General features: G+C 40.5%; 1 protein-coding gene across 3 annotated transcripts in view; it reads left to right on the top strand.

The window, feature by feature from the left end:
• Positions 1–27,980, top strand: part of LOC111230673 (MICOS complex subunit mic25a-like) — a 79,317-nt gene that overhangs the window by 19,620 nt on the left and 31,717 nt on the right. For 2 of the 3 annotated variants that reach the window (XM_022757473.1, XM_022757472.1), the window contains exons 5-7: positions 5,974–5,997; positions 8,685–8,768; positions 18,366–18,436. In XM_022757473.1, the coding sequence (XP_022613194.1) occupies positions 5,974–5,997; positions 8,685–8,768; positions 18,366–18,436 (179 nt within the window). The remainder of the gene's footprint in view (positions 1–5,973; positions 5,998–8,684; positions 8,769–18,365; positions 18,437–27,980) is intronic. The other variant, XM_022757474.1, reaches the window with a different exon arrangement.

Here is a 27,980-nt window from a genome sequence, read left to right as displayed (position 1 = left end):
AAATTTTGAGCTGATGATCTGGTTTCCAGGTTATAGACATGACCGTCCCTATTTGTACATATTGACTTTATTGTCTGAAATCTTTCAAATAGTCTAATATCTATTGTTTTATGATGAATTTTTCCTTTAATGAAGAGACGGACAGGTTTCATTGAACTGTTGAGAGTTAAGAGGAGTTTTCAGCCACCTGAGCTCAAAGTGACTTAGAATATATTCGTATTGACATAAGATATTTTCTCCAGTCTTCTGACACCTCCTCTCTCTCGGCCCCTGTTACCCACACTATCTTTTATAAAATGATTGTTTTTCGCAAACAACGTGAGCATATGGTCGAAGTTGATCTTAATTGATTCATAGGCAAATAATTATCAACATGTTAGTTTCATTCAACCACTGCACAGAGTCATGTCATGTCAACAACATAACCATGTTAGTGATTGGGTCAATAACCCAGAAAGTCTCTTTCATCTCTGTAAGTACAGGTACTGCAATCAGGTGGGGGTCAGTGCAGAATCTACTACAGAAATGTTCTCAACACTATAAGTATTTTACCCAGATGGCAGCAGTGTTAGCCTCTGTGTCTATTGGTTGGGAGCTTTTAGATTGTCATTCATACTGTCATTTATTTTCTAAAAACGTAGCTCCAGCTAACGAGCAAAACTGTATTATAAACAATGAGAGCTGTCTAAATGTCTCTGCTAGGTTTCAGTTTCGCTGTGAGATGTTTCCGCAACAGATGCACAACTTGCTTGCTCCCTCATTCTTGAGAGGATTTTGTTTTGTCTCACTTTGTCATTTTATTTTTTTTTTTCATTTTTTTTTTTTTTGTTCATTTTTTAACTGTTCAACCTTTTTTTTTCCCTTATCATTTTCAGCTCATTTTTCCCATCACTCGCTCTGGCTCGGTTATTCTGTCTCACACATTTACACATTTTTTCCTCTCTGTAGCTTCTAAATAGATGCTTCACACTTCTAGCTGTGTACTGAATTGATTCATATGCTGAAGGCGCCTGGGGCAGGAAGAATATACAGTAATACGTTTGTAAGCCAATCTCCCATTTAGCCCATGGGTAGCAGCTGCTATATTCAATTATGCACCTTCTTAATAACCAAAGTTATTTTTCTGCACTTGTTTACATTTGTTAGGTGTTTGGTCTTCCTCTTTCTTTCTTGAACTTCCTGTCTTCTTCTTTTCCACCAGATGAGATATTTTATTGTTTTCATTTTTATAATTTCGTATGTGTTTAGTGCAATTTTTAAAAAAGCTAGAGGAAAATATATTTGATATCCTGCATGAAAACACAGCATTTCTTCAAGCATTAGGACAAAAGACAGGAGGAAACAGTGTGAGTCTCTGAACAAATTAGTATTCTGATATGTGTGCGGTGACCTGATTGCTGCTTTAAAAGCTACATTTATTTATTTATTTGTTTATTTTTCTGTAGACAATATCAGTCCTAAGTGCAGAGTAAAATGAAACATATTTCCTGGTGACAACACTGCCTTTTTTTAATGTACATCTTAAAAGCAGAGTGCGTAATATCACTGTAATTTTACAGTGCCTTTTCGACTGAGCATCTCAGCAAATTGAATTCCTTTTGTGTGCAGGTGCACTTGGCCAAAAAGCCGATGGCGAGTCTGATACCAAACAGGACTTAAAAACAGCAATCCAACATGAACAAATGCACAGCTCGGGCGCTCAGTTTAGGGATTCATTTTGTAGAGGGATAATCCTGAGATGACTTGGGTGTGTTTGTTAGATTTGTTCATCATTCTTGAAGCTTAGGGGTAAAAACTTTTTCTCTGTATATCACTTCTGAGGCTAATGCTGCTGCTTTACTATAAGAAGTTTGGGAAGGACAGTCACTTAATTGTTGAATTGATTTTCTCTTCCTTAACATTTTTTTTTTCTCAAACGTTTTATTTTAAGACTCTGCTCTTGACTCCTGGGTCAGATTGCTTATTGAACATCAATACTTCTGTGTTATTGCTTTGAGTATTGAAAACGGTCAAAGACCAAAAGTTGGCATTGAATGCTTGCTGAGATTCATACTCTTCTTCAGTTACTCTCTAAACATACCTTTACCCATTCTTTGCCAGATTTTCTTCAAGCAAAGTTCTAGTATTTAAACATTTGAAATTTAAGAAGTTTGATTTCCTTCTCTAAAGCAATGACTAGGACCATACAGCCATGCTAGCAGCTCTGTGAAGCTATACTTTGGCATGATGGTGCTTTGAGCTGAACGCTAACATCAGCATGCTAACATGCCTACAACTAACATTCTGATGCTAAGTAGATATGAAGTTTACCAGGTTTGCCATCTTGGTTTAGCGTGTTAGCATGCTAACATTTGCTAATTAGCACTAACCACTGAGTACAGCTGAGGCCAATGGGAACGTCACTAGTTAAACCATATTAGCATTGTGTTGATGGACGATTGATAACGGTGATCGATGATCATCAGAGCAATCGCCTTTATTATGCCTTTTCCATTGTCAAGACGATATTTGGCTTGTTTTCCCATCAATGTATTAACTTATTATTATTGCTGTTATTATTATTGTTTGTAGTATTACATTTAATTTGCCATGTCATAGTTTCACTTCGGCATCGCCTGCATATAACCCATGCTTGCAACATCGATGCATGCGCACACACACTCACACACACACACACACACACACACACACACACACACACAAACACACTCCCCGACCTGCTGACTGTCATTGAAGCGCTGTTTGTTTTGTGTAGGTGCCTTACTGTGATTAAACAGAGCAGAAGAGATCGATGGACAGACAGCACGTCACTTTGTTCAATTTGTTTCAGCTATTGGCAATTTCACAGGATGGCGATAGGCCGATCTGGATAAGATCGCACAATCCCAAACTATACACCGCATCCCTAGAGCCACACTGCTACCAAGGCACAGCAGGGTTTTGTAAAATATCTTGGTCATATTCCTCAAAGTAAGGTATCAAAAAAATGTATCCGATCAACAGTTTTAAACAATACACAGCCATAAGGTCGAAGCACCATATGGGGGAGACTTTCAGTCATAACAGAACATCAGGCAGTCACCTCCATCATTGCTAACGTCAGTCACTGCTCCCTTGGTTGGTAGGTCTACATGCATATCTCATCACTGCTGCTTGTGAACTGTTGAGGTCACCCCAATAACACATTTAGATATTTTAGAGTTTGCTTATCACATTTATATTATGTGGAAAGATTCAAAAACTCTTTAAAGTTGTGACGGCAGTCATCATTTGATCCGTCTTGGCAGTCGTGAGGTGAACTGTAGAAATGGAAAGGAATGTGAGCTTGCATGTATTTGACTGGGGGAACACTGTGTGCTGGATGACATTGCATCGCGTTGTGAGACGGCGTGAGCCAAGTGCAACTTTTGTTTTGCCAGATGAGAATGTGTTTAGTTAGCTGGAGTCCTCTGCAATGGCACCCCCACTGTGCTGGCGCAAAAGATAGATGGAAATAAATCAGGGGACTGTGTTTGTTTCACGCAGTGCTGATGTCAGTTGAAATGTCAGTTTAAACGCGGTCTGAAGTAGGAAGACACAATAACAGGCTCATTGATACACATTAGTTGAGACAAAAAAAAAAGCCTAAATGACTGACACAAACAGATTCTTCCAGGTATCCCAAAAGAGAGACAGACTAAACATCAGCATGCAAGCCCCAGCCCCATCCTTTGTGTGTGTGTGTGTGTGTGTGTGTGTGTGTGTGTGTGTGTGTGTGTGTGTGTGTGTGTGTGTGTGTCTCTTGATGTGTGTGTGGTGTGGTGTGTTGTGTGTAAAGTCACGCCTGGCTGGCTGTTATCTACCATAGACTCGCAGGTCCCTGGAGGGACACCAGAGGAGTCATCTGATTCACTTGCAGTTTCTTCTCAGACTGCAAATTAAAACAGGACCAACACAGAGAAAAACACAGATAGGAAGGGTACTTGTGTTTTTTTAATTAAATCTATTCTGTTTCTGCTTAATCCCTGCCAAACAGATAGTTGTCTAACATATAAAATTAACACATGAACAGCTCCAGTTCCTCTTTTCACCTGCATTAACATGCGGCAGCTGCAGCTTTTTCAGCTCACAGTGCAGGTATCTCTCACATCAGAAGCCCTCCTGCTCTTTGTCTTTCCTCAGTTAAGGTCTGTTTATGAAACACAGACGATCGGCTCTGATTTGATTTGGCGTTCAGCAGCCCTGATAATTATGATGAATCTTCCTCCCTCTGTATGCGTGTGCATGTGTGCGTGTCTTCACCCCCAGTTTCTCTTTAGTGGTGCTACTTTTTCACTGCCACAGTGTTGTTAGTCAGACCTGCTTTGCGGTAATAATGCTTGAAAAATATTGATTGGCTTTAATTTGCTGGCTGCACCAGATGTGTAAGATTAAGTACATTAGCTTAGTTCAAACAGTGATACAAAGACAGGCTTCGTAGTTATTATTTCAACTTTCTACACGTTGGTTTCCCAGTGTGACAATTGGCCCGTCTGGTATCAAAATAAGCTTTATGAATTACATGTGCTCAAACAGTAGCAAGTTACAAGACGTTTGCCTAATGTTTATACTTTGGCTCAAAGCAACAAGTTTCTAATCTGAGGAAACATCCTCTGCTGTGACAGTACTAACATGCTGCTCCTCGTGTAGTTCGCTGGCAAAGAAACCAGAGGAGTCTTGTTTATACAGGCTAATTGCCATTCTGTTTTACAAGGCACAACTGCTAAGCTTTTACTTTTTAACATATTCCAAACTAGCTGAGAGCTGAGAGTCCATCAACAGCCGTGAACCAGTGAGGATCGAGGCAGAAAAGCAGTTCGCTTGCATGAGGACAGTGTGATGCAGTGTCATTTTGAAATGAGTCATTTTGAAATGATGCAAATAAATGTAATCCACGAAGCTGATTGTGTCATTGTTTTTAGGATAAGCCAAAGTTGGATGTAACTTTTGAACGGGCACATTCATATTTCCCAGAAGTTGCATCTTTAGCTAACTGCTCAATGCAAAGGTTTCTCATTAATTCAAAAAGTCAAGTAGGAAGTAGGAAGTTTTTAGTTTTTATACCCGTTTCAGTTCAAGTTCTGAAATTGAAAATATTTTTAATATTCAGAGATTCTCAAGTTTTAAATAAGAAAGAAGGAGCGGGTGTAAAGAATTTCTAACTAGTTTTTGGAACGTTTTTGTGTCAGACCAATTATCATTGAAGACATTGTATTTTCTTATCTTTAAACATGTCTGGAAATGACCTTTGGCATTTAATACTTTATACTAGCAATTTTTTGGCAAGTTTTGTGTCTGTATTAGATTGAGACAGTAGAGACAGACATTAAAAAAGCAGGGAGAGAGTAAGGGAAAGACATGGTCCGGCCGGCCTGGAGTCAAACTGGGGACTGTTGCTCAGGGCATTTGAGCTCGTGTGATATGTGCCCTAATCATTCAGCCATCGGGTTCCATACACTGCTACTTCTAACATATTAGTTACTATTTCCCACTGACATTGTCACATACCAGTTCTTTATCTGCTCGTTCCTCAAGATGTTGTATGGCAAATTGCTAAAATAACATTTTTGCAAGTTTAAACAGCTTGAATGGCATCATAACTTTCACGTAATCCATGTGGGGATCCTTCTATAGTTTTGTAAAATAGAATACAGACAAATGTACAGCTGATTACTGACGTACCAGCTGATTTGACTCCTTGAAAGTTTTGATACTGTGTCAGCTGCGTCATGGTTTTATGAATCCAGGATTACTTGTGAAATTGAATACATTTTGCTCGAGCTGAAAACAATAGGAACTGATGTTTCTGAGGGAATTTAATCAGATCAAAATCTGTGATTAATTGCAGCTGTATCTCCTCACTGTTCCCCCTCCTCCTTGATCTTTCTTTCCTAACCCTGCTTTGTTTCTCTACACCCTCTTCTCTTTCTGTTCTCCTTTCCCCAACCTGTGCAGTCGCCAGATGAGATGGAGGTGATGGTAAGCTTTGTAACAGTTTTCAAATTCCTGCTCTTCTGTCTATTTCTTCTGTTCTGCTGCTTTTTCTGAACTTCTCAGTGTTTTATTTCACCATTGTCCAAAAAAAGCTGAAACCATCAATGTGCTGATTAAAATTATTCTTAATACTTTCTATTTAACCAAAATCCTTGACTGATGAAAAAAGTAAAATAACTGTAAATTGCAGCTTCTGGAGAAAAATAGCCTGTTTGATTTGATTGAATAGAAAGTAAATTGAACCCATTTATTCTCTAGAACCCATCCGTTTATCTCTGTCTTCAGTTTTTCATCTCTCCTGGTTTCATCTCCCTCCATCAGTCCTTCTTCTTCTTCTTTTTTCCATCTCTCCATCCCTTCCATATATCTTTGCCTTTGCTCTGGCCACGACTATCCTTCCCTGCCATCAGCAGCAGCAGCTGCAGCAGCTGCTACATCCTCGACACTGTCATCAGATTGCATGCATTTCAAAAATTACATTTTGGCCCGACAAACCAAAGGTTTGGTTTTAGAGGGATTTATAACACTTGTTGGAAAGCTTTAATTGCACTTAACGTAACGAGTTGTCAACCTGTCTCTCCTCCACCTGGCTCTGCTCCGTGTGTGTGTGTGTGTGTGTGTGTGTGTGTGTGTGTGTGTGTGTGTGTGTCTGTGTCTTACCACACACACACACACACACACACACACACACGGTGAAACAGAAACCAGAGGAGAGGAGAGAAACATGACAGTAAATGACAGTAAAACACAATAGAGACTCTCACACTGAGCTGAAATGAGTGCACATAAATATGGTAAATAAAATATTTGGGGTTTTTTAAATTTTTTATTTGGGAGGGTCCCGTCGGGGGGCCGGCTGCACCTCCAAGGCAATGGGAGGGGAAACACCAGGAGGTGAGCTGAGGTGTAGATACAGATGTTTTTTTTATGAAGCTGTGTTGAACTTGAAATAAAAAAATCTTTTTTTTTTTTCTAGTCCAACATTCTCTAACAGCAGCAATCTCCAGTCAGTGATTGCATCTGATACAGATCAAACATTAAATGAAGTTATTGAATTAAAAGCTAACTAAGAGGAAACTGACCAATTACAGCTAACAAGAAAGTCTCATTTCTCTATGATCCCACTCTCTCTCTCTGTTTATGTCTCTTTGTCTCTTTCTGCGTGTTCTGTTTTCTCCTTTTTCAATTCTCTGTCTCCTGTGTCGCTCCCTCATGTGATTTTATTTCCTCCTGTCTTTCAGTCAGTGTGAAGGCTTGTTTGCATGTGCATTTACTGTGTGAGCCAGTTTGGGCACAGGCTTGTTTTTGTGCACATATGAGTATGTTTGTCATCTTCACTCCTTCATAACTGCTTGAAAATAACATATGATCTGCAGCGAGTTCGGGGGTCTGGCGTGATTTTCTGTGTTGGCACAAACACAGGCACACGGGGATAGATTGCCATGGATGGATAAAAGGGTTGGTGAATAGAAAGGCAGGTGAAAAGCAAAGATTTTCAAAGAGGGTTGGGTCTTGCTGTTCGAGGAATTTTGGATTTTATTTTATTTTTTTATAGCACAGGCCTTTGTACCAAACACTACACGGTCGAGAGAGCAAGAGAGAGAGAGAGAGAGAGAGAGTGTGAGAATGGGTGTGTTGGCCCAAAGACACTTGGGTGTCTTTGGATCTAATGATAGTATGTGCATGAATGTGAATGCATCTTCAGGCCCTTTTTTTCTTTGATTGTGATACATGAATATATTTTTTGACTCGTTCTGTCCTGCATGCATTTCCTAGTGTTGTGTATAAATTTGTTCCCTACTGTGTGTGATGCTAATGTCAAGTGAATATAGATGGGAAAAAAAGTCATCATAAAACATTTATTTATCAAACTCATTATATTTGATATTAATTAAATATGACTCTGAGGCAGAGAAATTCCTTCATTCTTCTATTTTGGGGGCCCTTGCTTCTGGTTCTGGTTCTGGCTCTGGCTCTGGTTTTGGAAGTAAAGGTGCCCTTCATTTTTCCCATTTAACAATTTTTAATGAGTCACAGTTTGAGTAATTCCACTATTTGGATGGACGTGAGATTCTCTAGAGCAAAAGATGAATAACTTTGTACGGTAATCAATCAATCAACAATCAAAGATACAGTCATGTGTACTTAAAAACTTCAGATTCTGAGGCCGAGGCTCATGGGTATTGTAGTGTTTTGAGCTGTCTTCCATGCCAAGCTGATGGGCAAAACATGCTTCCTCAGAGATTAAGGTGAAAATAACAAAAACGTGTCACAACGATTCCATAACTACTCATCATCATCATCATCATCATCATGAATTGTTACATCCTGGGAGAGTCCTGTGTTTTAAGTAACACTAAGGACATTGTTTAAGGAGAAATTTTAAATGGGAAAATACAGAGCAAGGAAAAATACTTGAATATTGAAGTGCTATAACAGAAATTATCACTGGAAATTAAATTTATCTGAATACTTGTAATTGAAAAACAGAACAAAAAAACAAACAAAAACCAGGACTACTACTGTACTGCACCAGTCACCTACGCTGTGTTGAGAAAACACAGAATTACACACTGTAGAAATTCTTTCTATCTCACCCTGTGTGTGTGTGTGTTTGTGTGTGTGTGTTTGTGTGTGTGTGTGTGTGTGTTTGTGTGTGTGTTCTCTTGTAGGCTCAGCAGCTACAGAAGAAAGATTCACAGCTGAAAGCGCTGGATGCCTTCTACAAGGAGCAGCTGGCACAACTGGAGAAGAGGGTACAGCATTTACACAAACACACATACACTGACACACACACACACACACACACACACACACACACACACATACACACATACACACACACTTGGAAAGACTTCATTAGAGGCTTTCACAGACTCACAAAGTTATAGTACTGAAGCAAATGTAAACACACACAGATTTGGACGGACGTAACTTTGCATCACACCAAAAAACATCCCTAAACAAACACACACATTAATGTACAATCACAAAAATGCAGGCAAAGAGAAAAATTTCCCTGCGCACACACACACACGCATCAATTCTCCATATGTTTTCTGCAAATTCACTTGGCTACAGCAGTATGACATAAAGCGGATGAATATAGATGTTGAACAAACAGACTGAAAAACACAAAAGTACCATTAGGCCAGGAACACACTGGACTCGTGGCGGCTGCGGAACATCTTGGTTTCTGGCGCCCATGTTAACGGATTAGAGCGGACACACTGCCTCACTGACTCACTATAGTTTAAATGTCTAGGCTGAAGCTGAATGTGTCACAGACATGAAATAAATGTTTTAGCCATTTTATCAGCTGCTTGTGGAGACAGTGGCTTGAAACCTTTTCAGATGGGACACTTATTGGTATTAAGACTTTTTGTACTAAAGGAATACCACCTTTATACTTTGTTTATGTACGGTGCATAACTATAAAGAATGCCAGCATGCTAAATAAGTCAATTACATTTACAGTATATTTCAGCATGCAAACATGTGTAAAGTAAATTGCAAGTACAGTATACACACATAAAAAAAGGAACGCACTGCACAAGGTGTGTCTGGAAATGTGATTCAAAGGGGAACAAGGATTGGCCACATAAGAAGGAGGGGGGCACTCCTCTAGTTCTCAGCTGGAGAACAGGACATTATGTGTAAAAATCTAACTATTATGTTCTGTTTACCATGTCTAATTCAAGCCTGTTGTGCTTGAGTGGGAGCGGAGGGAGCAGATGGAGTCACAGGGGGCAACCGGGGCATTGGAGTGCCATCACTACAGAGTTACAGTTGCCCCCAGTGGTCCGTCAGCATGTAGCTGAGGGCAGACTTTATACTCAGTCACTTTCATTGAGCCCTTTATGTCCTCACTTTGCTGTTACATTTAGTCAGTCATTTGTTTGTTTCTGATTTCTGTTGTGAAATTAAAAGACAGAAAATCTCCAACGAAGTTTGGAATAAGTCTTTGATGTTTGGCCCACTAGTTTAAAAAACTTGTTTCTGTGTGCTTATGCGCATAGAGGTTATGTTTAGTGTCTGCCATAAGCTACAATAAGCGGATAGAGTCACTGACTCGAGCAATAGGCTTTTTTCTGTTTGGTTAAATCTGAAGTTTGAGCTTTTTGAAACTAGGCATGTCCAATCCTGTCCTGCTGCCTCTGCCGAAGACAAGAAAGACAAAAAAACACAGTCTTTCTTTCTTTCTTTCTTTCTTTTTCTTTCCTTTCTTTCTTTCTTTCTTTCTTTCTTTCTTTCTTTCTTTCTTTCTTTCTTTCTTTCTTTCTTTTTCTTTCTTTCTTTCTTTCTTTCTTTCTTTCACAATTCTGTGGATGTCTAGTTGACATAACAGATGGACAAACACACACAGACTTACATCACAATAGCACAAAATCTGTATTCTAATTACCACACAGTCAGCCTAAATAAACATTTATTACGTCGGTAAATGGTATCTACACACACTTTAAACACACGCGCACACACGCGCACAAACGCGCACGCACGCACACACTGACAGGTCTTGGTGTCAGCTGCCTGGCTGTTTGTGTTCGTCTCATTAGTAACAGGTTGGGTTTGCAGAGGGAGTAGAAGACTGGCAGGCTGGCATACGGGTGGCACAAGCTGTATTTGCTGTTGAGCTTAGGATGTTTGTAGACAGACCTCTATGTGGGTGTGTGTGGTGTGTGCATGTCTGTGTGACAGAGAGACGGACAGAGAGAGTGAGTTTTGCATGCATACTGTATATTCAGGTGCACGTGTACTGTATATGTAAATGTGAGTCTACGTGTCTATCTGCAGGGCTCAGTGTGTTTGCAGACTGTACCAGAAGCCACATAATGCCATGGTTTTAGTCTGTTTGACTGCTCAAGATATTCTCAATGCTTGAGGTTTAGTTTTTCTCAAACTGCTCAGCTGAACTGAACAAAAAACTGAGCTGGGCTTATGTTAATGTTATCTCACCCTTTGCATTAACATACGTCCTGGGTGGGGATGTAGCAATGCATCCTGAAAATAGACGTTCGACAATATGCACCGGGAAATTACGGTTTGTAATTTCAGTTGCCTAATACCTTAAAACTAACAAATGACACACTCAGAATTGAGATAACTCTAAAGCAGCTATTTGTAAATTTACCTATTGCTACATAGCTAGCATTAGCATTAACAGCTGTTGACTTACCGGTCTTGACAAAAGGTTCAGCCATTGTTGCTGAGCAGCGCTACTTCTTCAGGGCAGACTGGATGCTACAATAACTCGGTATCGGAAAGTGACGAGATGGGCTGGAGCTAGCTAGTTAGCATGCTAACTTCAGTGCAAGAAAAGAAGTGATAGAAGTAGAATCAAAACAAGACACTCCTGTTTTCCACTCCTGGAGACACCTGTGGCTATGTAGCAACTCTTGTTACTTTCAGCGCGTATCAATTTGCATTCTTCTGTACTTACACTTGCCTCTTTGAGTGCATAAGCGCATTCACACTGACAATTAAGGCAACATGCAGTGCACTCTGTCCCCATCTCGGCTACATGGCAGAGCTTGTAATAATGGAGGCTGAGGAAGCTTCAGCTGTTGCCATGGTTCCAACGGTGAACACTGCACCATACAAACCATACAGAGTTACACAATTCTACACAAAATTTGTTTTCCACTCAGTACCAGTACACTGTTGTCAGATATGTTTGGTTAATTTAGCAGGCTGTTATGATTTGATACCGTGCACGATAACGCAAACGCTAGCTAGCTAACACCAGTGACCGTCATGCATAACAGTCGTGTTGAATGTGAGACGCGACCAAAACGAAATTCATGCACTACACAACTAAGTACAGAGCGTAAACAGTATCTGAAATGAGGCAGAGTGTTGGCCTTTTATTGTTCCTCTCTCTTTCTAATGGCTGCCTTACTCTCGCACCCTCTCACACACGCTCCTGTCATAGTAGAGTAGAGTTTGAAGCTGGTGGAATTAGAGCGTACAGAAGGAGATAATAATCCTCCTCCAAGTCTGACAGGTTGCTTGACACACTGTCAGCAGTGGCCTCCATGTAGTGCAGCAGAAATATCTACACACACACACACACACATACACACACTACTCTAAATAATGTCAATGGCAGTACCTATATTCCCGGCCAAACAGAGAGGCAGAGGGCTTATTTAAGATGGCTTACACACACACACACACACACACACACACACACACACACACACACACATATACATATAGATTAACATATACATACATATTGACAACATATTGTATGTGTATGTGTGTTCCCGACACGATGTAGCCAGGTTCGCCCTCTGATCAGAACTTTTTTTTTTTTTTTTGAAAACTGTATTAAAAACTCCACTTTTCTGCTGTGTTGCACTTTCTTATGGAAATGCATACACTCTGGGCCCTGTATAGACTAAGTCAAAGTTTAACGCTTTCATCCTGTGAAAAGCTATCTGCTCAATATGCTGCAGCGAGGGCTTCGAATCAGCTTATTAGTTTAGCTTGTTAGCAATATTTCCACTGTGGCTGCACCCATCTGGAGATGAAGATATGAGTTTTATAATAAGTTAATGTTTCTAAACATTGCAGAGTTGTGGCTAACATTCCAGTCACCTCATTATTTTTGCCCGAGAAAAAAAAAAAAGTGCTTGTGTACATTCCTCGACAGTGGTAAACACTCCATGAGATCCAACCAGCTACATTTAATTTATGTATACAGTATGGAGATGAAGGCAGTGTGGGACAGAAAAATATGAAAATGAATATTTACACAGAACTTGTGAAGATGTAGTGATAGCTTTTGTAGAAATGCATTTATTTTGCCCATAGCACACGTGACTCTCAGTCTATAGAATGTGTGTTTTTATACTGTAGTTTTACATATCCTCCAACCCAGTGGTTCCCAACCTTTTCCAAATCACGGCCCACTTAAAAAATCTCAAAAATTTTGGCGGCCCACATCCGACACCGTAATAATACAGAGGCCAAATAATGTGTTCTCAGAGCACTTTTTTGAGCTATTTGTGTGTTCTGCCCAACCGCTTACTGTAGCTACATCCTCCAGCAGCTATGAGAACATTAATTGTCCCTCTGCCACACCGTTTGTTTGGAGAAACATTCAGTTACAGTGCATGTACGTATAGAAGAATGTGTGGTCATGACGGCAACCAACTGGCAAATAAGATTTTGTTTTGGTAACTTGAAAAATGAATAATTTACTTTAAGAAGAATTTGCTTTTTAAAAAAAAAAAAAATATTTGTAGCTTTTGTTGCTGAAGGTGATTTTCTTACATGTCTCTCTTGATGGGGGAGAGATCACTTTGATTCTCTTGATACTTTCCTTTTAACTAATTTAATTCAATTTCAGTTCAGTTTAATACAATCTACTGTCTCAGGTGCTGTGTGGCCGATTTTGCCTCTCAAACACCTAAACAAGATAAAAATCTATTAGGATTTGATGCATCAGAGTGAATGAGTGGATACCAACATGCACATGCTTGCTGTCTGTGTGAGCCAATACAAACAGAGCTGTCAGTCAGTCAGGGTCTCCGCCAGTGACTTCTGTGACTCGTCAATGGCTTCAGTACTGAAGACAACAAAAGAAGAGTTCTTAAGTAGATGACCGTACATTTAAGCATATAGGACAAATAATGAAACACAATGACGTGTCTCTTGAAGCTCACACACATAAGACACACACACACACACACACACACACACACACACACACACACACAGGCCCACACAGAGCCCAGGGTTCAATTGTGTGACACCACACAAAATTCTTCAGTGTTGTTCAGTGAATTCTGTTGCCACTCTCGGGTCACACCGAAAGGTTAGATGGAGTGGGAGTGTGTGTGGTTTAAAAGACTGCTCTTTCTACTGTTGGATCAAAGAGCAGCGTGTGTGTGTGTGTGTGTGTGTGTGTGTGTGTGTGTGTGTGTGTGTGTGTGTGTGTCAGAGTTTTTTTGCCACCCACCTGTAGACCAATGTTTGTGTTGTCTACAAAAATTCACGCTGTGTGTTTATGTCATGCCACAAAATTTCAGTCAGGACAGAATCTTATCAATGCTCTACTCCATCTGTATCCTGTGTCAGAGATCTGCTTTTCCACGTCAGTATTACCTTTTTTTTTTTTTTACCAATTTGCCAGTACTGAAAATAAACAGTAAAAATAAATCTACCAAATTACTTTTAAAGTTCCAATTGATTTCTTAGCCCTAAATTTAAGAAACGTTAGTTGTAGGATTGGTGTCAACATCTGGTGGCAGCTTGGGCGACTGACTACAATCACACTCAGTAGGGAAGCAGAAATCTGTTTGGCTGTTGAAGGCTGAGGACTGTAAAATACAGCTGTTGTCAACTTTTCACAGCTAAGTGAAAGTCTGGTAATTATCCATTCTCTCAAAATATTAACCACACACCACTATCATCGTTGCCTGAGTGTTCAGATGCAAAGCGTGAGGAAATACAGAGCGAGTCCTCAGTGCAAGCCTGATGTTGGGAGCACCTACTCCAGCTGAAGAAGAGAGGAAAGAGCAAAAAAAAAAAAAAAAACTGAACAAGGTTGACGAAAAGGGCTGAGAGAAAGAGAAAGAAGCCTCTGTACCGTGGAGAACATAATGAGCAGGTTGGAAAAGAGGTTGCAGGTGAGCTAAGAGTTGCAGTCAAAGCCCTGACCACTGAAGGATTCAGGTTTAGCAGCACCGACCACTGTCAATCAGTTGATACATGTGTCGAATGCTGTCAATTTTGTCCTTGAGGAGGAAGCTTCAACCCTTATCTGCTCACTCAGCGTAAGCTGTCCTTGATGAGATCTATGCAGCATGAAAAGGAAAATAAGTTGGAAGATTTGGAAAAATAGTTGGACCAGAGAAACAGGAAGTAATAGTGGCGATGGAGGAAGATGAATAAGAGATAATAGCTGACGAGTTCCATGAGCCATTATTTCTAAAATTCTTTTTTCCCCCTTCCTGCCTCTGTTTTTATTATAGCTGCTGAAATCAACAGTTGCTGACTGAAACTTTCACCTGCTACAGTTTGTTAGGACACTAAATTATTGAAACTACAATGATTTGAAATTATTTCACTTCTTTCAAATCACAATTTTGATATAAAAACTCATAAATAGTCCCTTGTATAATAAATAAACAGGCTATTGTATAAATGGAGATATGGGTTAGGAGATTGTGATACTGAAGAAGGTGATAAAAGAAAAAGAGACCCATTCAAGTGAATAGGAAAATGACAACGGATAAGTTTGTGTCTGTAAAGATGAGAAATTGTTTTGTTTTTTTTTTTAAATCAGAGGGAAAGAAGGAGTGGGGGAAATATGTTGAGCAGAAGGAAGAAGGGTTTGGTCTCAGTGCCAGCGTGAAAAGTAATACACACAGACAGCTGGATCAGAAATCCTGCAAACAGCCCTTAATTCACTAGTGTCACCATGGCAACCACACTTATTAATTTGTCCCTATGAGTAAGGTAAAAGGATGATTCATCCTGTAATGAAGTTTACTTTGATTTCATTTTTCCATACAAGAATGTATGAATACTGGAACTGACCCTGGAGTGTGTTGGCAATCCTGAGAAGTGAAAATTATATGAACCTGCTCATAACCAGAAAACAAAACAGAACAAATGACACACTGACGCTCGTAATGGAGTTGTGTAACAGTAGTAAAATGTGTCCAACCTCCATGAAATCACAGGATTTATAGTAACATTTTCTCTCCATGATTTATCTCTGTATGGGTTTTTTGGCGAGATGTTCATTAATACACCTGAGGCTAGATGTAGTACACTGTGTGAGAACAGCTATGCATACGCTATTGTACCTTAGTGTGTACTAGGTTTTGTAGCTGACATGACAAGGAGTAGAGATGGAATCTAAATGTTTGTTAGCCAGATCGTGTGATCTGAAAAATGCCCGTCAAAACTAAGGGTGGGAATCAAGAACCGGCTCCATCTTGTCCAGTTCCAGATTGTCCAAACCATTAGAATCGTATCCCTCCATGTCAAACTCCTCTGTCTACGCTATTGGAAATTTGCAACAAGAAGGAGTCATGGCGAAGAGTTAAGAACAGTCCAAAATGTGGCTTCATTTCACAAAGAAGGATAACAATGGTGCTAATGAGAAAGTGCGATTAAGGGCATGTCTCAGTTCATTTATGGGGGAGGGTCCGTTCAAAGCAGGAAGTGCAAAGCGTGTTGTTTTCACGGAAAATAGGGGTCTCAGAACCGCACATGTTTTCCCGTTTCCTGATGCCACTTGGGTAATTGTGTCAAAAACAACAAAATAAATTCTGGTAAACCCGCTAAATGTACTTTCATACGTACATTACACTATTAGGACTGATTGGTCTGACTTAACAAGTCTTATCAGTTTAAATTAATACACATTGGTAGCCATTGCATTTTTATTATCAACAGTCGCAAACCATGTTGTGGTTCTATGTTGGTTGTGGCATGAAAAACAACTGTGTGTGTTCTTTGTCACTAGTAGCGGCATGACCAGGACTATCACTGCGGCCACACACTTGCCAGTTGTAGTGACTCGTTCAGTCCTCATTGCTTTGGTCCTGAGAGCAACACCACCCTCCATCATAAGCCAAACATTCAGCTGTAACGACCACTATTGGAGCACAACAGCCTGCATCTGTTTCTTTAAGTCACAGGCAGGACGGCTTTTCTACCTTTTAGTTCGGGCAAATAATGTTACCCAGTTCCCAAATCTCTCTCCCTCCTCCTCATCTCTCCCTCCTCTCTATATTCTGTTCCCTCTTACCTTCATGCCTTCTGCCGCGTCTCCTTCTTTATTCTTCTCTTACCTCCCTTCCAGCTTTTTTCTCTTCCCTCCCCAGCTGGACAGTATGCTGGTTAAATATTTGGGGGGGGATACCGGGTGCTGGAAGGCCTAATCTAGGAGGATCAGTAGAGGAGAGGCTGCAGTTGTTGGGGATTAGCTGCTTGTTTTATCATTATACCACTGCCTGCTTGCTTTGGGTGGGTGCTCACCGGGCAAGCTGCAAAGTCAGAAATCATGATTTCTTAAAAAAATGTATGAGTAATGCAACTCATTATTGCTGAGCTTTAGTTTAGCTAAAAGAGACTGGAACTGCAAAAAAAAAAAACTTTCTCAGGATGAAAATACGACTCCATAACTTTTCCTACATACTGTAAATTTCATGTTAAGAGTGTGCTCATGAATTGGGGCAAAGTAAAAAAAAAAAAAAAAAAACTACAAGTGAAATACTGAGTTGTTACTGTGAACTCACAAAGAAGTTCATAAAGTCTGGAAGAGAAAAATGGCAGAAAAGGAAGCTGCAACAAACGAGAGAAAGACAAAGATGAAGAAATGCAGTAGAGGAAAGATATTCATTTTTCATATGTGGGGACAGAGACAGAAGGGTGGGACAGGAAAAACACTGAGATGAATTTAGTGGTTAGTATATCATAGGTAGATTCAAAGTGCAGAATAAAGTTATCATTAAAAATATGCTAATTCAAAATATGAATTAAATGTCTTAAAGTTTTTTTTAAAGGAATAGTTAAAGACATTTGGGAAATGTGCCTGTTGATTTTCTTGCCCAGAGTTAGATCAGAAGATCGATTCCACTCCTCTCTGCCATAAACTATGAAGCTGCTGCCAGCATCTGATTAGCATAGCTTAGCATAAAGACCAGAAACAGGGGGAAACAGTAGCCCTGGAGCTCACTAATTAACATGTTATATCTCTTTTGTTTAATTCATATTTAAGTTATGGTTTTACTGGTGCTGGCTGCAGATTTTTTTTTTTTTTCCAGTTTTCCCTAATTGTCAGACTGTCCCTTCAGCGTGTTCTTTTAATGAAATATTAAAACATTATTTACACAAAGTTCCCCCAAAATCTAGCAGTTTGTCTCATTATTATTCCCAATGATGTCTCAATGCTCCAAAATATTAATATATTGCTTTACACAATTTCAAAAGTGAAAACATCTCTTCATATATACAGAATGTTTGGCGAACACGTCCTTCAATGCTTCACTGACTGATCAGAGTTTCTCGACGAACTGTTTTATTTCTTCTACTCATGGCCAACCGGGACAAGACATAACATGTGCAGTTGTGAGACAGCGACACATGTGTAACAGTTGCTGCCTCGCAGGTGTTGTTGTATTTATGCGAACAAAACTTGACAAGAAGCTGCTGCTGGAAATCTGATTGTGATTATGCTGAACATACAAAACAACAAATCCTCCAAAAGTTGTGTCCATTTAGAATCACACTTGCTAACTATACAAAGGAAGAGAAGACACAGCAATGCACATGTTAAAAAATCAACTAATGCTTTTTCCTCCTGTGTTGTCCTGCATGTCTAGAATTTGGAAAGATACGAACACAGCAAGGAACAGTTCCACCAAGCTGCCTCCAAGACTGAAGCAAACGTGAGGTGAGACACGCGTTCACACACATACACATTCACAAACTAATTTGCAGTTCCAAAAGTAAAGAGATATTATTCCCTTGGAGCCTCTGGCACGCACCCACCGACTCACAAATGACACGGGCATACACACAACAGAATAATAAGCAGCGATAGATAGCTATCTGCTCTTTTTCCTCATTTTTTAAACCAGATAAACGCACACATTCTCTAGAGCAAACCTGACTAATGTGATAAGTGTTTTAATTGGCTGCTTTAATTAAGCCGAGTTTAACAATACCCTATTTCCTCCCATCTTTGCTTCTCACCGTGGACTCGTAATGAGCCACAGCCAGGGAAAAGGTGGCTAATTTGCCACCGCAGTCTGTAAAACACACAGCTGTAATTCACATTTGAGACCAGGCCTTGACTTGGCTGTTAAATTCTCTGCCACAGCAGTAGCAGGGCTTTGACAAGACGAGAGTCGGTACAGCTATAGCTGAAAGACACAAGTACTTAAGGGTGAGAACAACATATACTTGTTAATGTACGTATGTGCTGCAGTGTGTCCTTGTCCCTGGAGGCAGGTTTTAGCTGGAGGCCAGCTTTTTGTCAGTGAAGTTTATCTGTAATGTTCTTATGTCCCCAGGATTTTCAACTCACTTCACTGTCAAATTAAGAAGAGAGCAAGAAACAATTGGTCAGAAGGTTATACAGGTTTTTGATAAACCTCCCAACGTATTTGGACCAATTTCTCTATGCAATGAGTGACAGATATTTTGGATTGCATTTCACAGTAGCAGCAGGCTAAGCGTGATAGCCTGGAGGTTTTTCTTCCTAGCCACGTCCACCCTCTCCTCCTGAGGGATCCCAACATGTTCCCAAGCCAGTTAGGATCCTCCAGTGAGTTCTGTGATGGACATGCTCAGAAATCCTTTAAAGCTTCTCTTATCAGTATTTTAACAATAACAATGGATCAAATGACTACACTCACCGAGCATGTAATTAGGGACATCTATACACCTGCTGATTCATGCAATTATCCAATAAGCCAATCATGTGGGAGCAGTGCAGGGCATAAAATCAGGCAGATACAGGTGAGAGCTTCAGTAAATGTTCACATCAAACATCACCACAGAGGAAAAAATGTGATCTCATTAACTCAGATTTGACCGTGGCAGGATTGTCGGTGCTGTTTCTGAAACTCTCGATCTCCTGGGATTTTCACACACAGCGGTCCCTGGAGTTTTTACTCAGAGTGGTGTGAAGAACAAAAAAACATCCAGTGTGCAGCAGCTCTGTGGACAGAAACTCCCTGTTGATGGGAGAGGTCAGAGAGAATAAATAAATACATGGCAAATAAATCAATGTATGGGAGAGTGCAGTGTTTTTATAACCAGCTGAAGTGATGGCCAAAAGCGCAAAAGTAAAACTGAATTATTCTGAAAACATGAAGGAGATTTTAAACTATAAATGAGTTTGTATTACAAATGAAGTATCTGGAGTTTAGATAAATTGAGCGGTTAATAAGACAATGAGAAACACTTGTTCTTTACTTAATCTTGAAGTCATGAATTAAACCACTAACTGCTCCATTTAAAGAGCCCAGATTCCAGAGATAGGGAGTTGCACTAAATATTTGAGTTTGAAACATTTGTGTGGTCAATTTCACCTGGATGACTCAAAAATGAACCGAGAACAAAAAAGGTGCTGCCTTTCAACAGAGCGGAGGATTACCTGCTGACTTCCCTTTCCCACCAAAGCCCCGCACTTCAGTCTTAAGCCTGACGATAACAAGTAGCTCTGGGCTTACCCCCGCACTCACACATACACAGACTGCTTGCTGCGTGTTAGCACTGCAGTTAATGCACCCCTTGCCACGATGATTCGAAGTGACTGTACGCCGCTATTGGCAGTTGAGGAATATGAGGAACCCCCCCACACACACACACACAACACCAACATGTTTTTGATCTGATCTGTGCAGATGCTGAAGACCAGGTGATCTTACCTCCGGGGAATACTGTACAGTAATACCTCTAATCCTCTGCTCGTTGGGATGTTGTGTGTGTGTACGTGTGTACGTGTGTGTGTGTGTGTGTGTGTGTGTGCGTGCGGAGGGGGAAGGAGGATATTCTAAATCTATGAGTGTTTTATCAAGGAAGATAAAACGATCCAGGCTTCCTGTATGGCACTACCTTTACGGTCAATTATATGCTGCTTTTACAGGCTTTAGAGAGTGGATTAGACCCTCATTCATTTTGTAATCCAGTCTAACCCTAACCTCCGGGGGATTCAGTAGTGTTACTTTAATGAGTGGATTAAGGTGTGAGGAAAAGAGTATGTCTGTGTATATGGTATGAAAAATATACACAACAAACAGGGTTGTATTTGATTTGGACCTGTACGCTACAATGCTGTCGTTCACCTCAGTAGAATGGAGCCTTTGTTAATGGTAGTAACACCTGTGCTTTTCCTATCAAGACAAGTCAGATAAATGTCTGCTGCTCAACAAAGAGATATGATTCATGTTGTGCCCTCCTGTTGTTGGTGAGCATGTACTGTAAGAATGTGATTGGTGGGGCGACCCGGAGGCCGAGCGTTTTGGGGCGTATACCGTGTGGGTGCAGGTGCTCTGGGCAGGCGGGTCCCCGGTTTGCCTCCAAACTGGCCATGTCATTCCCCTTCTCTCTCTCTCTCCCATTTCTTGTCGCTCTTCATTCTCCTGTTGATTAATAGAGGCATAAAATGACCAAAAAAATAACTTAAAAAAAAACCAAAAACGTATGTGATTGGTATCTTCCAAATGTGTGATCAGAAAGGCTGGAAAAGTATAAATTGAATAGAATAAATCTTTGTTTGCCTTGAAAAACATTTAAATATATGCAAATTGGGTGAGCTAACACTCTATCTGTTCCTTTGGTTAATATGAAAATTATAAAAATTCAGAATACATACGGTGCTGGTAACAGAGACGCAGAGCCTGGACATTTAAAGGACACTTTGAATCATTCAAATAAAAGTTCCATATTCTAACATTTTCCGATGCCAAAGCTACTCTGTAGGAAACTTCGGGCCGGCTCTGGCTTTATGCTGTAAACTGATTGAGTGAAGTTTCTCTCAGTGCAGAGCTGTAGAACAAAGCTACTATAAAATATGAGGTGGATGACTCCTAAACCCCGTTGGCTCCACTGTCCGTGTCGTTCTGCGTTTTGTATAAGAATGTGTGCGTGTGTGTGTGTGTGTGTGTGTGTGATGTGATGTGTTAATCCGCAGTTTAATCCTTGAAGCAAAAAAGGCGGCTTCGGCTTCCAGCACTCCGTGGTTATGAGGGACCCGGGGAGCGCAGGGCCAGTGTGTCATTGTCACTTGTGTGTATATAAGAAAGAGACAGAGGATGAAAAGAGAGAGAGAAAGAAACCTGTAGCACTCTAAAATGTCAAACTCAACGGATCATGAAAGAACGGTATGATTAACTTAACCGTCATTACCCCAGCCAAGGAGGTTCCGTTTTCACCCGTGTCTGTTTGTTGTTTGTTTGTCAGCAGGATTACGCAAAAAGTACTGAATCGATTTGCGCCAAATTTGGTGGAGAGAAGGGGCATGGGGCGGGGAGAAGAACCCATTACATTTTGGGGCAGTCACTATGAATTTGAGTTATTTCCTCTGAGGTCTGGTATGTGTTTCTTTGATATTGGCCTTGGTGGAGGTCTGCACTCGCTAAGTTCCCTTCCAGTTTTCTTCGTCTCTCTATATCTATTGTATTTTTTTGTTTTGTATATTAAAACAAAATGGACCATAGCTCAATAGCATCCCCTACTTTTCATCCACTGTAGTATATACTCACACCAATGATCTACTTTGCCCAGTACATACACTTTAAATGTTTGTCCTCAACTTGTTCGGGAGAGTACAAGAACACACGTCAACACATGCCGCCATGTGCTGTGCGTACAGTACATGCAAGAGAAAGACACATAAATAGATACTAAACAAAAATATAAGTACAAAGCAAAGCTCACCTAAGTGTACCAGAAAGCAGTTATTAAATGAAACTAATACTTCTAGCTGACCCTCTCTCCCAACACCCCGCCCTCCCATCCCACGCTCCCTCTTACACCCACTCCAGATGGTCAAGTTTGATCAACACTAAAGTACAGTCTTATAGTCCTTCCACCTCACAGGAATCATTAGGACCCACAGATTCTTACCGATTGACTGGATATATGACTTCAGACTTGCATCAGCATGACTTGATGTGAGCAAACAGATGTAATCTTCGTCACGGCACCTGAGATAACTTAAAGTCTACACCCATAGGTCACCTATTGATTTTGTACATATGAACACTGAAGCTCCAGTAGCAGCTGGAGATTATTTACTCTACCTGGGTTGAACTGCAGGCATTGAAAGTCTAACTGAGATAGAAACTTGTGGTGAGAGTCAGTCAATAGCTTTGAGGATTTCTGCAGTAGTTGAGCAGAGCTCCTGAGCCGTATGACCTGTGCACCCCTCCGTCGCTCGGCTGCCACAAAAACAGAGGAGGCCTCTTAGCAGTGGTCTGTGGCAGCAAGCTGTCCTTGAACTGGCCTACAATGAAGCAGAGATGGCTACACTTAGCTGTTCACCGCTTAGCAAAAGCATTTTTGAATTTCTCGAGCTCGACAGATTTTTACCAAGCTGTCAAAATAAAACAGATAAAGTGAAAGAGACGTGAAGATGGAAACGGCCGTCTTTCTAGTCTAGATACATTTTGTATGTTAGAGAGCGAGGGAGACAAGCTCCTCTTCAGAGCTGAAAGTAATAGAACGAGAGTGAGATGGAGACAGACAAGGCAGATATCCACGTCAAACCGCTCAGGTCACTATCCAAGGCATTTTAACAAGGCCAGCTGTCTGTTACAGTAGTAGCTGAACTAGCCTTAATAGCCAGCCTTTGTCAGATCCACCCAGCCTGTGTCAGGCGATACCAGCCTACAGAGATCACTCAGTGATAAGGCTGGGAACACTGACAAGACAAGTCCAGGGTCCAAGTTAAAAAGCAGACGACTTGGCAATTGTTGCTGTGCTGTAAGAGAAAAAGCCGACAAAAAACATGGTGTGTGGTTCACTGAATTTAGACCCAGTTAAATTTCAAATGTGTAGATTACACGCTGCTGAACTTTAAAGTGGCTGTTTGAAGAAAAACAGTCTGATTTGAATGGAAAGGGAAACGGTGTTAAATCAGGTGTGTCATTAACATTATCAAGTGGCTGTCTAGTCCCGCAGCTCCTTCAGATGAATCCACAGCCTGCTTTGATTTATGGCTGTCAGGAATATAAGATTATGACAAGATATTCACCATGTTAACACAGATCATTTAACGATCCAATACATTTTCTAATTGATAAGGAGAGTCAGGAAAACGGAAACTACTTTATATCAGTAAATCGAACAGAGGAAGATTTGATAAATGCTCTGTGTGGGTATACACGGAAAAAAAAGAAGCTGAGGATGAATGTCTGAAGTGGTGTCTTCAGAGAGAGGTGACGGTGAAGCCAGGATTGTCAAGTACCAATATTGTTACTTTGACTGCTACAAGATAATACAAATTCAAAGTAGACGTATTAGATGAGACATATAACTACTTTTGTTTTTGATAACACTAAACAAATGAGAAATTTTACAAATAAAATTATGTGAATGAGACGTTGGGTGATCAGCAATATTTTGCTTGAAGTCAGTACTTGTCATGGAGCTACAGTGTCACAGGGCTGGAAAATGACAGGGGTGGTTTACTAACCGATGGTGGTGTCATCTTTTTTTTATGCCTTTAGTGATAGCACAGTAGAGAGAGACAGGAAATGGGGAGGCAGAGAGAGGGGGAATGACATGCAGTAAAGGGACGTGCGATGCGGGATTCGAACCGGGGCAGACTGCAGCGAGGACTGTACATGTGGGGCGCCTGCTCGACCCACTGCGCCACTCGACGCCCCATCTGTCATCTGTCTTTTGAGCAGCAAAAAACTGCAAAGAACTAGCCAACTTGTAAAGTATCAAAACAATATAAAGCAGGTTTTCTCTCTCTAATAAAGTAGAATATGATTGTATGAATATATGTCTCCATAAAGTGGAAGCCATATATAGTGATCACGTCTGTCCGCATCAAATTGATCATCAAGAACTGAACTACCACTTTTATTAGCAGGCTTAGATGTTTTTGTGTGGTGAAAAGCAGACTGTTTAACTTTTACGGTCATGGGAATGTTTTGGCTTTCAGCAGGTGAGCATATATTGAATTTTACAGAAGAGTCATTGTGGAAACCTGCAAGGAAAAATATTTACTAATACAGCGTTGACAAAAGAGAGGCAGAGGAGAGAGAGAGGCATTGAGAGACGTACTCTACCTCATCTTCAGAGTTTCAGAGACAAAGTGAAGTCTGAGCTCCAGTATATATAGGACTCTCTTCCTGGTTGCAGGTGTGATGGGAATGGAGAGATGGGGGAGGACGAGTGAAGCAGTGTGGAGATACAAGATAGAGGAGAGGAGGATGTGTGCCCTCAGTCAATTGAAAAGCTGTCAGGGCGCAGGTGCATACAAGCTACAAGCCAGAGATAAGAGGCAACTCTATCTCTCTAGCTGTTTTCCTCTTCACCTCTCTTGCCCTCTTTCTCCCTTGTTATCATCTCTCTTTTTCTCTTTAATTCACCATCACTCCAGTATTAATCAAGCTAGTAACGGTGAAGCAGTCTGTTCAGGGATTCCGACCCTCTAACATGTCAAATGACATTTTCCTTCTCGCAGTCTCTCACTATCGTAAACATTTTTGCTTATTTGTCTTCTTGACTTACAAGAGAAGATCAAAACCGTTTAACGTCTGTACATTAAATTCAATGTGGGAGCCAGTAGCAGTAAAGAAATATCTACCTAGGATACATCATGTTGATTGACGACCTTCAGAGGTGCGGGGAGGTGACTTTTTATTTTAAGTTTTAAATATCCCAGGGTTGTCTTCCGCCCCCCTCCTTCCAGTCTTTATGCTAAGCTAGGCTAATGTCTTGCTAACTGTGTTTAACACAGACATTAGAGTGCTATAGATCTTCTCTGTTGAATCTTCAAATCAGATCTATGTCATACGGGCACAGAAAGCCATAAACACCACACTTGTTGTCACACAATGAATCGACAAGAGTTGTGAGGGGAAGAAGAAAAGGAGGGTGTAAAACAGATGATGATTGATGGTGTAAACTCAAGTCGTTTAGTGCAAGGCAAATCCACTGAGCACCATGCAGAGAGTTAATGATAAAGTGATGGCTCTCTCTTTCCACTCTTTTTCATTGCAATCAGGTTTTAGATGCACCCATGAGGTTGAGATATTTTTATGTTTTGTTTCATGTTTTGATATTCACTCACATGAAATATATTGAATAAAGGATTTATTACCTTGGTAATAAGAGAGAGAGAGAGAGCATTATATTCATCTGTATTTTGTGTTATTGGAAGGACAAACTTCAGCTTGAACCTCACTGCTGAAGGAATGCTCAAAGTAACAGAGCTACAGGATTAATCTTAGCGGAGAAAATGTGGTTTGATTGGGGATAAAAATTGGAGTTAATTTGATAAATCTGACTTCAGTTACCAACAAATAAAAAAAAAAGAAGTACTCTTAACAGGTCAATCTGAAACTAGCAAATCTAGTTAACCGAATAAATGCATAATATTGCTCTTTTCAGTTTTTTGCTGTGAACTTAGAGAATAAAGTCGAGGTTTTGTCACAGTGCATATCAAGCTAGTTAGGATAAGTTAGTAAACCGGTTTAGATTATGCGTCACACACATGAAAAAAACAACCTTTGAAATTTGAGTTAATAAATTCCCCTGTGACTTTACCACTGTATAGGAAAGTAGCTTTCACAATAATACAGTTAGTCAGTTATTTGGCTGCCACTTGGGGAGCCGGCTCAATTGCGATTAAGGAAGTTTTTTCCAGCCCTGCAGGGTTAGTTTTAATGTTTAAACAGTCTTGACATTGAAAGATGTAGTTGTTCGAAGTTGACATTTCCCACACACACTCAAACATTGTAAACACTTTATTGTCACAACAAACCGAAACATGCAACATATGCCTCACGTGTTGGCTCACCAACAAGATGCTGCAGAGTTTCACTGTTTAACTCGTGTTGCAGTCACCTCAAGTCAGTCACTATATTGGATTCTCTTAATTTTTCCTCCTCGGGCGCCGCTTCCTATGAGGCGTTAACAAGATTTTCTAATTACTTGCCTGAAACAGTAGAGATACCAATACTTTGTAGTTGGCAGGATAGAAATAAAATGGCACAAAGGACAAACAATACTTCACATGTACAGCCAAAGCCATTAAGGAAAACAGAAAAAACATCACTCTTAACTCCAAGAGAAGCATTGTTTAGAGGCGATAAAAGCATCTTCCTTATCAGTCTCGGAGCTTTGCCAGTAGCTTTTGTAGTTGCTGGTGTTTTTGTTTTTTTGTTTTTTTGTTTTTTTGTGTATGTGTGTTTTGTGTCTTTCTCGTTTTCCAGTTTCTCCCCTCTTTCATTTTTCTCTCCCTCTCTCTCTCTCTCTCTCTCTCTCTCGCTCTGCCTCGGTAAGCTGGTCTGCATGGTCCAGAAGTCTGAAGCCTCTGTGTTCCGTCCGCCTTCGCCGCCGGAGATTAAAAATAATGGGCTGCACCATTAATTAAGCAACTAATCTTACTGTTTATGTTTTGTCATATTTACTGCTCACAGATGCGTAGAGAACTCCCCCAAAAAATGACTGCTCCCACACACACGTTAAATTGCTTTTGCGTCGCACACACATTAACAACAACAAGCCGACACGCGGCTCGACAAGCTGTCGGAGAGGCTGCTTTACTTTATTCCAGTTAAAAAAACCAATGCCTCCTACTCCTCTCTTTCGATTTTTATTTATTTATTTTTGCGAGCAGCAAAGTTAATATTGTTGATTTAAGACCTCACCTTCAATTTGGTGTAGCATGTAGACAGAGCTTTAGCTTTCGCCGTGGCTGAACCAATTTTCTGCTTCAAGCGCCTTTTAATAAACGCAGCACTATCAGGAGGCTCCGGCTTCCCTGATGAAGGCCATTTATTTCAAATTAAAGGAGAGTTCCTTATCTTCGGCCGCCTCAAACGGACAGAGAGATAAAGATGGCGCGCTCTGGTGTCGTCCCCTCTATGTTGTTAACGTAACGAGAGAAACGGAAGGAGCAAGTGAGGGAGAAGTGAGACAGGAGACAAAAAAAAGTGGAAGAAGACAGATTAAACAGGAAAGATAAACCATTAGAGGTGGTGTGTTGGGGGGGAGGTAATCTGATAGGCTGTCTGTCCTCTTTTTAAAATGGGCTTGTGAGAGAACACCAGTGGATGTTTCGTTCCTCCTCTTTCATCTTTTCATCTCACTTCCTTCCTTTATACGTTTTTCCTCTCTGTGTCTTTTCCTTTTCCCATTTAACCTCCATCACCCTTTCTCAGATAAACTCTGTCTTTGCCTCCATGATATTGTTGCTGATGATGAAGTGTGTTTGCCTGTGTGGGTATTGGTATGCTGTAATTGAA

The sequence above is a fragment of the Seriola dumerili genome, unplaced genomic scaffold (genome assembly GCF_002260705.1).
Source record: "Seriola dumerili isolate Sdu_G_001 unplaced genomic scaffold, Sdu_1.0 BDQW01000278.1, whole genome shotgun sequence".
NCBI lineage: Eukaryota > Metazoa > Chordata > Actinopteri > Carangiformes > Carangidae > Seriola > Seriola dumerili.
This window is presented reverse-complemented; position numbering and strand designations above follow the sequence as displayed.